The sequence below is a fragment of the Anoplophora glabripennis genome, unplaced genomic scaffold (assembly GCF_000390285.2).
Source record: "Anoplophora glabripennis isolate ALB-LARVAE unplaced genomic scaffold, Agla_2.0 scaffold42, whole genome shotgun sequence".
In the NCBI taxonomy this organism is placed as follows: domain Eukaryota; kingdom Metazoa; phylum Arthropoda; class Insecta; order Coleoptera; family Cerambycidae; genus Anoplophora; species Anoplophora glabripennis.
In genome coordinates, this window is record NW_019416219.1 from 1,085,018 (window position 1) to 1,099,601 (window position 14,584).

Consider the following 14,584-nt stretch of genomic DNA (forward strand, 5'->3'; position numbering starts at 1 on the left):
CTGATTGTAACAGTGAGCAAAAAATTCTTTATTTTATAGGCGCGTCTTCATTCACAAGTCGAAGGTCGCAGTGGAAGCACATTATTTTTCACGGGACATTAGGTAACTTCAAATAATAGACTTTGTTTCCGTAATTACTACATTTTTCTCCTAATACTAGATTTTAACATCACATTACCAACACATAGGCCGGCTATACTAATAAAAATGTTTCTGTTTTTCGATGAACATTTTTTTCGAAACTTAAATGAAATTAATTTAAGGACAAATAAATGTAAGGTTATAAACTCTTAATCATTTAATGGATTTTTAGAAAAATTGCCAAGTACTTATTGATGCCAGATAAAGTATATTACAATACAGGTATAACCTATTTTCACCAGTATTACCATTCTTTATAGTAGATAGTCTGTAGTTTAGTGTGACAGAAATGTAAGAAAAGTAGATAATGTGAATCTTAGATAAGAATAGAAGACGTATTTCATAGTTACGCAACTTATTCATTAATTAAAGGGTTCGTCCAATTGTTCCTAAATACTGAAAAAAAAATAAATGATGCAGATTTCCTAAATTATGAACAGGAATTAACACATTTCGAAAGGTTTGAGTAACAATATAATGCTGAAAATTGATTCAAATGTATTGTTAATATCTATAACCTTAAATGTTTTTTTCAGTTTCTATTGCAAATAGCAATAACAAATGCTATAAAATAGTTATAAACACATTAAAATGAATTGATGACATTAGTACTGTTAATAATAATTCTATGATAATAATTCTATATTTTGCTGTTGAATTTAATTTGTATGTTTCGATTTTTCAAGAATTTAGAAATTAAAAATGTTGTTTGCATCATGTAAGTTATTATTAAAAATATATTAGCAGGGATTGGTCAAGCAAGTTTGGATAATTTAATTAAAGGATAAGTAACACTAAGAAAACTAGTATTTATGCAACAAAATAATTCAGTTTAAGAAAAAAAAATATCTTGCTGTAATTTTTAAAACAAAAGAGGTAATAATTTTTGACTAACAGAATAATGTACAGCATAAATTTTATACGTGTGAGAAAATCTTTCTTGGGATAAATAATACAGATTCTAGAAAAAAATTCACGTTTCATTCACGAAGCGTATCTGTTCGACCACAGTGGATGCAGTGGAAAGGAAGAATTTTATTGATGTTAAGCCAGCAACAGGAGATTGCATTATAACTTTAATAGTTTTAAATTTTTATTGCCAGTTTATGAGCCAGTGTTGTATTACCGAGAATATCTCAGGTGTCAGAAGAACCGTAATATTCTCTATGTATTTAATGTAAAAAAATTTCACACGTCGTGAAAATAAATGAAGGATAATATGAGAAACGCCATAAACAAACTTTTACATACGGTAGTATTCTATGATTGTTGTTTATTTAATAAATATATACAGGGTGGGCCATTAGTGTGAGAAAGTAAAATAACTCCCTTGTTACTCAGAATACAGAAACAAAGTTTATATAAAAGTTATACAGAATCAAGAAACCTAAACTACAAAATTAATTTGAGGAATTTTTAGAAAGTTTAAACTTGATTTTCTAAAATTTTTCAAATGGAACACCCTGTATTTTATTATTCTATTTTATTCGCATATCGGCCCACTTCAACTTTTATTAAGCATGTTCTATATCTAAGATTGTTAGTTTTATAAAATAATAAAATTAACTCAAAATGGAATGATAAATTATGAACTGACAAGTTCACACAATGTGATTGTTTTTTCCAAAGCCGTGCGGCCGAAAATAATAAAAATTAGTTTTTTCCAGAAATATTGCTATATCTTAGAAAACTAACAACTTTAGGTATAGAACATGTTCGTTTATAAAAAATGCCCTGTATAAAATATCGATATTAGCTAATATAGGAGTCTTTGCCTATATTGTCATGTTTTTTCCAAAATTTGAAGAATTTTTTACATAACTTGGCAACCCCGCACTAAAATGTTAAACTGTTTATATTGCCATATATAGAATTTTCTCAAAAATCCATGTTTTAAAATATACAGGGTGTTTCATTTAAAAAATGTAATATTTGACGTGTCTCGTTTTTACTCATCGCCCTGTGTGTTTCAAATTAATTTTGTCGTTTAGGTTTTTTGATTTTGTACAATTTTTATATAGACTTTTTTGTATTATGAATAACAAGGGTGTTACTTTACTTTCTCACAGTAATGGCCCACCCTGTAAATAATAAGTTATACACTGTATTCCAAAATGATTGAACAAAATTCACATTTTATCCAGTTCTGATTTTAAAAATCGCTGAAACAGATCAATTAGTAAATAGAAATTGTCACTTTTTTGAAATATTTTCTATTTTTTGAGACATGTTTAACATACTTATAACATTACCGACAATAGCCCTTCTATAGACGAATTCAGCGATATGTGGTCATATCTACTTTTTCAATTTCCATTTTTTAATCGTTATTTTTGCTGATTTAACACTAAAACAATTGTTTTCTATGCCATCCGATTGATTATTTAAAATAATGAAATGTAGCTTCCGAAATTTTCTAAAGACGAATAGTGATATAAGGTTATAGGCAAAATACTAGGTTTTGGAGCTCAGAAAATCCTCTTTGGATGCAAGAAAAACATACACAATGGCTGGAAAAAGTGAAAGTTTGGACTGGAAACGTAGGATATCACTTATTTCTTTTTGCGTTTTCAGCTGATTCCAGCCCTGGAAATAATTTTTCTTAACCCTACTGAGCACGATATGCTTGCTGGTGCAGTACACTATTATTGTTTTCATTTAATTCCTCCATTTTTGACAACTATGACAAAAAAGTAGGTACAACATATTTAAAAAAAATGTTATAGGTCTGTCAAACATGGCTCAAAAAAATAGAAAATATTGCAGAGAAGTGGCAATTTCTATTTACTAATTGACCTGTTTCAACATTTTTTTAAATTTCAACTGAAAAAAAAATGAATTTTGTTCCATCATTTTAGGACACAGTGTATAAAGAATTTAGTTGTGAAAATTTTTGCCTCACTCGTATTTCAAATTCGAGGCAGAAGTTGTGTTATTCCTTTTCATAGTAACTACTGCTTCGTTATTAACAGTAAATACATATCTGCTACTGCCAACGAATTCGTTTTAGAGTATTGTTGTCGTTTGTGTGCTCTCTAAAATGTTTGGATAATAACGTAATATTGAACGCTTCGAAGAAAGGTACGTTAGATTCGTCATCAGAAAAATTAAAAACAGTGCGATATTATCCGCGGAGCGCAGATGGCTCCATCTGTCGTGCTAACTCCCAACTGTGTAAAAAAAAGTGTGATATTATTTATCAGAAATTTAAAGAAATATGTCAACGAAACATATAGTAATTCACATATCTGAAAACATTATCGCTGCCCATTTTTCTGAAAACATTTCACATATTTCATTCGAATGATTTTCGTCATAAAAGTTCTCTTTATGAGCATAGAAATCATTCCCTAAACAACGGTGTGGGTCCCACGTTTCTTTTTCAATATACGACCACTTCAATTTTGTGCCTCATGAAAGTGGTCTTTTTGGACTTGGATATTCATTTCTTAAAAAGAGTATGTATAGTCATGTTTTATTGTCAAAATTTTCACCTGCCGCCACTGGTGTCATCGAGTTTCTGTCTTTAAACTCAGAAATCAACAAAAATCTTTGGTGCACTGGGTAAAACTATGACTTAGTTTGTTTGTTTCTAATCTTAAATTACATTTGACAATCATTTTACGAGTATTTTATGTATTTTTCGTGCAATTTTTTTTCAAAAATCAAATTGTATATTGTTAAATTTGAAAAAAAAATACAATTACTTGTTATCAAAATAAGCGTTTATTAACATGAAACCTCTGTTTTTTAAAATTGGATAAAAATGGAGAAGTTATAACTGGTGTTTTTTACAAGACACCCAGTATATAAGTAGGTAGGTACATTTAAATCAAAACGTATCTATCTAGTTGGTACGCATTACAACATAGGTATCGATTTTTACTAAAAAAATATATTATGAGTTTATCTGATAACGTAATCAAATACAAATTGCCCATTTATCCATTTATACCTATTTCCACATTTCCAATATGTTTATCCGCAAATATACAACTGCGAATATAAAACACCACCAATTTATTCACATGCGGTGAAATAGATGACGAGTTCCGTAGAAGTTTATACTACCGTTGGCTTCGAATCCGGCCCTGAGAAAGTTCCTTCTTAGGGGTCATCGAATCGCTTGAGAGGAAAAGGTGTCTTAAGTTGCTGTTGCACCGTAGTCGTGCATCGCGCACCAGTTCACATTACTGAGCTGCGTTTCCAGCACTGCGATCATCCTCGTCTCATCCGTAGACCGTTTGAAGCGCCTCCGAAAAAAAATCGGTTTAAAGTTACCCCAACCACTTCCTGGTCTTTAAAGGCTCCTAACCTACAACGCAGGTTGACAGCGAAAAAACAAACACCGAAAGATCGTGCCGGCCCTACTCGCGTTGTGTTGTTTCGGGTCGCGTAACAGCCGTAAAGAACAAGGTCTCAGTTTCAGTGCCGGATAATTAAAAGCAATTAGTTTTAATTTTAATGATGCGTGGCCGGCGCGTATCTATCGGATCGGCATCACCTGGGGCTTAGGTTTATGCACGTGAGAATGCCTGGGAGTTTGGCGTTTTTAGATGCAGGAACTGATTTGGGCGAAATTGCACGCGGTGCGTAAGCTCGTGTTGTGTAAGTGCAGTGAGTGAATAATTGGCTGGCGGTCAGTTTTCAGCTACGAATAGGTAAGTCAATAACATCCACAAATCCACAATAGAAAAAGGCAAATGCCAAATGCGGATTGCTTTTTGTAGAAGTTTTTTTAGTTCTTTCTGACAACCATATTTTTCAAGTTGAGCATGGGACCGTTTTTTTTTTTAACTAAATAGGGATGCGAATGCATGACCTACTTATTACAATTTTGATAAAATGATCTAACTCAATTAGTATTTTTTTAAGGTGATCTTGTTGTACTGTTTGAAATTCAATGATTTGTATCTATATAACAGGATTCTTTTGACAAGCAAAAAGCATACCTGAATAAGAAGCAAAAAACAGCAGTAGCCTCGATAGTAGCTCATGTTTTTGTTTGCCTTTATGAAGTTTTTGTGTTGTGTTTGTGTTGACTTATGTTATATCTGTTAATTATACTGAACGATAGATCACGAAACGGTTTTTTAAGGTGATCACATTGTTCTGTTTGAAATTGCGAATTAAATTGTTTATTTATCTTTCTACTACTACTAATGGGTTTTGAGCTATGGGCATATATTGTGGATTCTTATAACAAAACAACTGTCTCTAACAAAAATATTTCGTGTACAGCATTTGCATACATACACAACTGTCAAAATTAAATATCAAATATTTGATTTCTTTATTTGTTTTCAAGTCAAAGGGCGATATTTTTGGTGACAATTTTTCATATCTTTATTTGTTTTCAAGTCAAAGGGCGATATTCTTGGTGTCAATTTTTCCAGTATTTCCCTTATTATTTGCTTAAATGTACCTATACAGACTTGCATTAATCTACGTCAAATATCTTTCAAAATATTTGCATCGATATGACAAAAAAAAAGTTTAACACCCTTTCCCTGGAGAAAACATTTTCGGATTCTTATCTTATTTTAATGAGCACTACACATATTTTCTTTCAACGATGACGATATAATATGTCACAGTTATTTCTAAAAGTAGGGAAAAATACAGTTATGTAAATAAGCTATACCTACCTATTTTTTGACGGATATTGTTGTTTGTGACAATAATTTACCTAGTTTTAGCTGGAATGCCATGAAAGCTATAAAATTTAAATTTATTCATAAGGGAACATTTTTCCTTTTTTTTCTTTTCGTTTTTGCAGTCATATATGTACATACTGTTACTGAAAATTACTTTGGAAAAAATGAATTTTTTTTAGAGGTAAAATACGTCTTTAAATATTTAATTAGTGACCTCTAGTTGTTACTGTTTTCTTTTTTTAATCTGGATTAGGTCAATGAGTACCTACAAAAAAACTACTAAAATTTGTTGACATTTTTATTACGACGTCTTCAAGACATTATGTGTTGGGTTTTATTTTTATTTTATTTTAAGTAAAAAATATAATTGTGAATACGGAAATAAATATCATTACACAATTATTTGACAAAAGCCAACACGTGTAAAAGTGGTCCTGACTTAGTCCCAGCTGAAAAAAGGAAAAAATAATACCACTTTTATCAAAAATGAAAAATGTGATTCATATAAAACAGTTTATTTTTCTCGTAAGTATTTGTTAAGATACATGGTAATGCATGGGGATCATTCTAAAGCCTAAAAATTATGTTTTTAAAAAGCTAATACAATCTAGTCACAAATCGATTTTAATTCGGAAAGTTCATAGTGCTGAGTTTTAACTTTAATTCTAACCTAATAAGTAAGTGGTCGCAAATGTAAAAGTAAATATCATTCTCGAAAACCAATGCAGATATCATCTTGAGAATAGAGCTCTAAGAACCCTAAAACCTCATTGAAATTGACTCACTCTGTACATATTTTTAGCGTAGGTAGGTCGAACTACGGGCCTCAAGAATATCCACTGCTGTATCATCATTTATTAGAATTGCCTTAATTTTTTCTCAGAATTTGTTGCTCGTATGGTATTCGGCATCTTTTCATGTTCCCGTATAAGTCGCTTTTAAATGGTGCAATAATGGTAATCGAGCTGGAAATACAAAGAAGGGTATCATCTGAAAATATCACATTCTTTGAAACCATTTTATCTAATTTTCCATTGATATATAAACCCTTACTTATTTTGTTTATGGATTATAGGCAATTATAAATCAATTCCCAATATTCATATCAGTTCAACTGATTGTAGGGAAAACCCAATATTGCAGATTGGTCTCAATATGTGCCACTTTCTTTGAAATGTAATGGTAAATCGAAAAAATACTAGGTGTTTTAATGTAGATAATAATTAATCTGTATATATATCTTCAGTACTTCACGTTTTGTGAGTGTCTTGATCCTTGCCTCCTTCTCCCTAACGCTTCCTAGTTTCTATAAATTTCAAAGACTACAGGGAGCCCGCCCCTGCATCTTTGAATCATAGACCTATCTTTGAATTGAATCAGGGTGTTCAGTGGTAGGTAGAACGTAGGCACATTAGACAGGACAAGACGTGGTAAGGGCTGGGATCTATTTTATGTAGGTATACCTACTTCTAGTCTCGATGTTTCAAATGCCGTATTATTTCAACGCCAACACATGAATCATTTGATATGTAATTGAAACATGTCACGATATAGTTTGTATAACTAGCTTTTAAGCGTACGTGGTTGAGCATTTGATATTATTCTAAACGGGATCGTTTGGAGATTATAAAATTGTGGACAGGGTGAGCAACAAAAACTTACGGTATGTCAAAATAGAATGTGTTTGTGCTTCTTCAAAATTATCGGTATGTATTTTATTGAGGACGCTTAAACCTAAAGCGACAAGCTCTATGAACATACTTTTCTTAGTAATTAGTGCAAAGAGCAGATTTTCATACTTGCATTCGCTTGATCTTCTGCTTCTAACACGTTCAAGAGATATTGGTCTCCTGGAAGCTTGTTTCTGCTTGGAGATGATAACCTTAATTATTTTTTTTCTTTAACATTAGATGACAGAAGATGCGTGCACCGCTGTTCCAATAAATATAATGGTTTTAATTATGCTCATCAAAGAAACTAATGGATAATGTAATGACATTAGTAGTTTCTACAAGGATCTAGGCTATGTTCTCTTGAGTTCTGATTTCTAATAACCCGTAATCCTAACTCTTAACGACAAAATGATGCTTCACTTTACGACACCGTCTGAGTTATTATATTTTCGATTTGATTAATTTCCTTTTATCGTCGAGTCGGAAATAGCGTAGCAATTCAGCAAGCCGAGTGTTTTAAATATCGGTCGTTCACTTATTTTAAATAGAAATAGACGTGCGTCGGTGATATCGATCGCCATATAAATACTCAAAGAGCAAAAACAGAGAACAGATGCTGGATGCATTTACACCTTTCGATGATGTCGAATAAATAAAACATGTTTGGTTTCGCGGTCGAGAGCCTTGCGTCAATGTTGCGCTGATGAGGCATGTGGTGGATAGATGAGGTGCTAAAAATTCTTTAACAGATATCTCGTTTTGAAAACGTAGAAAAATTAATTGCTTGTTGTACAGAGCGTATTTAAGTAAAGGTGCACGAGTGCCACCTTGATAATCTTGAGACCAAAATTCGACCAGAAGTACCTTGCTTCGTTTGCGAGATACAGGGTGTACGAATTTCTATTACAAATACAGTTTTAAGTACAATGCAATCAGTAACAGTTAGGAAATAGGCATTTGTTCCTAACTACCCTTTAGAAAACGTTTAGAGCAAATATAAAAACCACGTAATAAGAAATTAAATATTTATTTGAATGATGCAATCCTTTGTTGTAATATTAGTTACAAAATAAGTTAATATTTCTTCGTAATGGTTCTAAACTAGTGTCTTATTTAACTAAACTCGTAATCTGGTCTTATCCACGGGTTAAATGGATAAACCTCACTTCTGCTGCTTTCAGAAGTAGTCGATCTTTTCCTCCTTCCACTCTGTACAGTTCCGAGTTGGAGCAGAACCGGATTGCTGGACAATGCAGCCACTGCTCCCAATACGGCTAACCCTGCCAGAGGGATTAACAGCTTTTTTAAAGCTAGTTTCTGAAACATAAATAAATAAATTAGATGCGTAAATTGTGAGCATTGCGTTGGACTAGTTTTCAATTTCAAGACGACTTCTCTTCAAGACTAAAAGATGAAAAACAATTTTTTTCCGAAAAGTTGCGGCAGCATATTATAGGAAATCTATTCCAGTTTTTGAAACTATCCCTCAATTCTCTGTACGACCATTTGTCTCCGAGATATCGATGGTTGAAGACAAAAGGATCCTTTTCCATTAAAAGTCCGATTTTTTGATGAAAAATGGTCGTATCGAAATAAAAAAAAAAGAAATTGAAGCTGAATAAACAAGCTATCTGGTCCATGCAATGGCTTAGCTGAAAAACATTTTTCCAAGTCCGTGGACCGTTGGAAAAAAAAATTGCAACATTTTTTTGTCGTACTAGGTCTTAGAATTGCATGATACTAACCGTAGCTCCTAAAAATTTTCGACAGAATGATCTAAAAACTAGAATCTTAGAGCTTCAAAATGCTTTTTTTTTAAATTCCCTTTACGACCATTTTTCACCTAACTACAGTCTGTCAAAAATCACGGAAAAATTTCGGAAATTCTTTTGACCCTTTAATTGTTTGCATTAGTGTATATTTTTGTAGTTATTTTTTCTTAACGCAATATTCAGAAACGAATATTTTCATCAAAACATGGTCGGTATATCTTTGTCGTCCAGTAAATGATAAATGTTTACTTTGTGGTTAATAGTAACAAGGGGATTCCGTTTGTGTTAATAATGTTGGTCGTGTCTTAATAACGTTGCCAGACAATACATTATTCAGAGCTCATTCGGCATACAGTAAAGTTATAATTTAGCCATAAAGTTGCGACAGAGACACTGGAAATGAAGACAATTTTGTAAGACACGCCCATGGCCCTGTTATAGGGAAAATCGTATACATACACAGTAAGTTTGCATCTGGATAATATGTTTAGGCAAATAAAACTATTGTATTGTAAAATCTTACATTGTAGCCGCTGTGTTCTTGGGACACTTCATGTCCAGAGTCTCCGTATCCACTGTGTCCAAAACCACCTCCTCCATGTCCTAAACCACCCTCTCCATGTCCAAAACCACTTCCTCCATGTCCAAAACCACTTCCTCCGTGTCCAAAATTGTAACCCCCTCCATTGTAATCGTATCCTTGTCCAAAACTAGGTCCTTAAAATTATATTTCCCATTATTAACATTTTTATTATATACTAAATTGTTGTTTTGTGACATTTATCTAATATCGTTTATTATTCCAATTACATGAATAGAAGCATTAAAAAATGCAACTTCTCTAATATATACTACAAAAAAAAAAAACAAAATAAAGCTAATTCAATAAAACATACAAAGTAAAATTGCCTATTGCAGCTGAATACAAATCAAACAAAGTTTAAAATCATCAGCAAATAAAAAATGCTTAAAAGTAATGACTTCATAAAGACGTTAGTAAAAAGTAAATAGTATAGGGCCTAAATTCGAACCTTGTGGAACTGTCAGTGTAGGAAAAAACTACTTCGAAGTGAAATTTAGATATCTGACAATAATAACGTCTGTTACTTAAGTAACATGTGGAAAATGTGTTTAAGGCCTCTGAAAAACCGAAAGATCAAAGTTCAAATGGATTATGTCATAATCAATTAAAGCAAAAAAATCATTTTTGACTTTGGCAATCAATTACTCGGGAAGTAATGGTCATACAGAAAATCCAAGCAGGGTTTTGAAAACTGAAAAGTCGTAATTATTGGTTTTTGATAAAAAACATTTTTTCGAAGTGAAAATGTTGGTTAAAAAAATGGTAAAAAACTGCATAATTAGGGATATTTGAATAACTGGGCATAACTTTGCAAATAATGAATGTTTTAAGGATACTGTAACTTTTCAACCTCAAAGTGTCCTAAAGAAATCCTGATAATTTCAAAACTCTGCGATTTTTTTTCTTAGTGCCCGGAATATTTAAATTTGTCGTTTTTGCTGGAAATCAATGTACTAACTAATTTTTCACTTTTTATTCATTTTTTTAAGTTAAAAATGTTTTTTCATCAATAATTCACATTTTCTTTATCAAAAAGTGTTCAAGATTCTAAAAAAAATGAAAATTACAGCTCTTTAAAAATCACCCAAAATTTTAAGATTTTTTTAATATCCCTTAATTTCTGTACCTAGTGTATATGTAGTTGCAATAGTTTTCAATGTTATTCGCCAACTATATTAAAAAAACACGTATTACCTTTGTAATAACTTCCTCCTCCACTACTTCCATAATTATATCCACTACCAGTAATTCCGTATCCACCTGAATCGTAGTATCCATACCCTCCAGGTCCACTAGATCCATGATGACCTGCTCCAATATCACCTGCACCATAATCGTCTATAAAAAAGTATTATCTGTTAAAACGACAAACCTGTAAAAATTCTCCTAGGCCACTTTGATTCTCTTGATTTAAGACTTAAATTAATTTCTAAAACATATTTCCTCCTCAGTTTGGAGAGCTAAAAATATGCGTGATATTTTCTGCCATAACATTGCAAACATAATATAACATATATTGTTAAATTCAGAAAAAAAATCAGATTTAAAATAAAATGTTCTGTTAAACAAACCTGCTCAACCAAGATTATAAAGAGCGCTAGTTAGTATGCATTAATAAATTCAAATAAAAAAACTATTTGATGTCCATTCAATGTACCTACCTGACGGATGCTGATGTTGAGCAATTAACCACAAGCCCCGTTTGGTCCCTGAATGCTTTTGATCGTTGATCCCATCACCTTCCTTTACAATGACGCCTCTCCGTTCATCTTCGCCTATTAAATTCTGAAATTAAGAAAAACGACATATGTCTTTCAGTAGATTTATACAGATAAAGATTCTCTATTCACTATCGACCTGGTTTACAAATTAAAGTTATTTTTACATATTTCCTCAGTCCATATCTAAGAATTTGTTTCGTATAACGGATTTGTCTCTTCAATAATTCACTTAATTTTTTTTTGTCTTAACAAGTCTTCGGAAAATTAAGTGAAAATAATTTGAATTTTGACTTTCTATATTAAGAATAATAATAAATAAAATTTAAACTATCCTGTTTATAAACAGGATTCTTCCTATAATCCCTGAGAGATCTAAAGAATATAGACTGACAATAGCGGAACTAATTGTCCGATTTAGGGAAAGGGGATGCTTTGCACTGTATTAGCTGTCCTGTCAAAATTTGGTTAAAGCATCTTCCTCGGTTGCGAAAATTGAATAATTCCAAATATTTCGAATTTTCACCACCACGAACGGCTGTGACAATATTTTCAACTGCAAGGCGATGTTTCGCATTGTATTATTAGCTATGTCCTGTCCAAATTTGCTTAGTCCATCTCTCTCGGTTGCGAGAATATATACAGGGCGGACCATTAGTGTGAGAAAGTAAAATAACTTCCTTGTTATTCATAATACAGAAAAAAAGTTTGTATAAAAGTTGTACAGAATCAAAAAACCTAACTACAAAATTAATTTGAAACGTACAGGGCGATGGGAAAGATTACATTTTTTTTAAATGGAACAGCCTGTATATTTTTAAAGATATGGATTTCTGAGAAAATTCTATATATGGCAATATAAACAGTTTAACATTTTAGTGCGGGGTTGCCAAGTTATGTAGAAAATTCTTCGGATTTTGGGAAATCAAGTTTGAACTTTCTAAAAATGATCGAATTATAAAAAATGCCCTGTATAAAATATCGATATTAGCTAAATATAGGAGTCTTTGCCTAACATTTGCCTATAACTCTACGAAATATTTTTGCTCCAAGTGTTCGTAGTTAATTCGAGGTCATGTTTTTTCCAAAATTCGAAGAATTTTCTACATAACTTGACCACCCCGCATTAAAATGATAAACTGTTTATATTGCCATATATAGAATTTTTTCGGAAATCCATATGTTTAAAAATAATCAGGGTGTTACATTTAAAAAATGTAATCTTTGGTGTGTCCCGTTTTTACTCATCGCCCTGTATGTTTCAAATTAGTTTTGTAGTTTTTACTTTTTTTGTATAATGAGTAACAAGGGAGTTATTTTACTTTCTCACACTAATGGCCCACCCTGTATATACATTTTTGCAATCACGAAAATTGAATGTTTCGTTCATTTTTTATGCCATTTGAATTTACTTTTCCTTGTCAAAAGCAAAAATTGGTTAGCGACGTTAACCTCAAAAACCTTCGGAAATATATAGCCTAGTTTCTGGTTTAAAATTATGTCGGTCCGTGTAGTTTTTAAATTTATTTAATGAACTATTTAATTGTCCATAATTACAAATAAAAAAAAATGTTACATATAACGATAGGTCATGAAAATATATTCATTTTAATGAATTTTATTTATTCTGTAAGATGCCCAAAATTAAGTCACCAAAATCGCTAAAATTGACATGTTGATGGAACCAATTATATTATTCGCAATATATTGGCCAATTTATTGCAGTTGGTAAACATACCAATACAACTTGGCCAAATTCATGAACAATTATTGAATGAATTAATTAAAGTAATAAATTTTTGGATTGTTCAATATTTCCTAGAAAACATAAAAAACTTACCTTATCATTTTCATAGTTAGTAATCCCACTGCACTTCGAGAAGCCCGTGCAAACAAGCATGATGCAAAACAGTCGTAAACCACTCATTGTCTCTGCATTTTCGACAGCATATATTTGTCACCAGGCGAGGAGCACTGACTTAGACGTCGCTGAAGATGCTTTTATGTGCCCTGAATGTGCATACGTGAACTTGAGTGGGTACACAGTGACCGAAAAAAATTGCGACAGAGTACATCATTATCGGTGCTTTGTCAGATGGAATAAAGCAATGAAATTGTTCATTAATTAGTTGGATACCCCACATGTTATTCTAGTTTTCCTACTTAATTTAATTAGTGTGGATTTTTTCTCGCGTTTTTAAACAAGCAACTAGCTTTGCGTGGGTCAACTAATATAATTGGCTTATACTGTGTAAAATTGTAAACTGGAAGAAACCCAAGAACAGAAAATTGAAAAATGAATTTAAGTTTGGTTTAATGCATACCTAGATGTTTTATTCAATTTTGTTATTCTTTTATAAAAAGAATGCAATATAAGAAATACATAATTTAAAAAATTAAATATTCTACAACTTAATTATATTCATTGCGATCTCTTTTCTTGCTCTGCACTTGTCGCGGACAAGATGACATTGGTTAAGAGGGCTCTATAGCAAATAGGCAACCATCAATACATTTTTATAGATTTTGTTACACAGTTTGTCTAAATATGAATTAATGCACTAATAACAGACTTTCCCCTATTTTAACGCAGATTTTCTATAAAATGGACTTGGTTTGAAACTCAAATTACTTTTTGGTGTAAAGAAATTTGCCACTTTTGAACAAGCGGCATTGTAAATTACAAATTTCTTTACACTAAACAGTAATTTGAGTTTCAAACTAATTGTTAAGTCCATTTAATAGAAAATCTTCGTTAAAATGGGGGAAAGCCTTGTTATTTGTGCCTTAAATCATATTTAGACAAACGTAATAAAATCTATAATAACGTATTCCTGCTTGCCTATTTGCTATGGAGGCATATTCTTTTTTAAGTTATAAAGCCAACTAAAAATTAATAGATAATTTCAATTAACATCTACTATTTTTTATATTGTCATTTTAGTTTTTAATGCCATTCATTTAATTATTGTTACCACAGACATAAATGTTGTTTGGCACACTGTGTATATTTAACTTATTTATCGTATCTCGAACTCCT

General features: G+C 31.6%; 1 protein-coding gene across 1 annotated transcript; it reads right to left on the reverse strand.

Moving 5' to 3' along the window:
- Positions 1-8,566: 8,566 nt before the first annotated feature.
- Positions 8,567-13,495, reverse strand: LOC108905416 (glycine-rich cell wall structural protein 1.8-like). The gene is made up of 5 exons (XM_018708252.1): positions 13,385-13,495; positions 11,488-11,611; positions 11,021-11,164; positions 9,767-9,960; positions 8,567-8,788 (listed from the first exon to the last, which is right to left on the reverse strand). Exons 1-5 carry the CDS (start codon positions 13,469-13,471, stop codon positions 8,585-8,587), a joined length of 753 nt encoding a protein of 250 aa, XP_018563768.1. The 5' UTR covers positions 13,472-13,495; the 3' UTR covers positions 8,567-8,584.
- Positions 13,496-14,584: the final 1,089 nt, after the last annotated feature.

What these genes read in the sequence shown, in the direction of transcription:
- LOC108905416 (XM_018708252.1), bottom strand. Translation starts at nt 13,471, where the DNA reads ATGAGTGGTTTACGACTGTTTTGCATCATGCTTGTTTGCACGGGCTTC. An exon ending in TCAACATCAGCATCCGTCAG is followed by an intron (nt 11,165 to 11,487) that starts GTAGGTACATTG and finishes ACTTTTTTATAG; the next exon opens with ACGATTATGGTGCAGGTGAT. An exon ending in AGGAGGAAGTTATTACAAAG is followed by an intron (nt 9,961 to 11,020) that starts GTAATACGTGTT and finishes TATAATTTTAAG; the next exon opens with GACCTAGTTTTGGACAAGGA.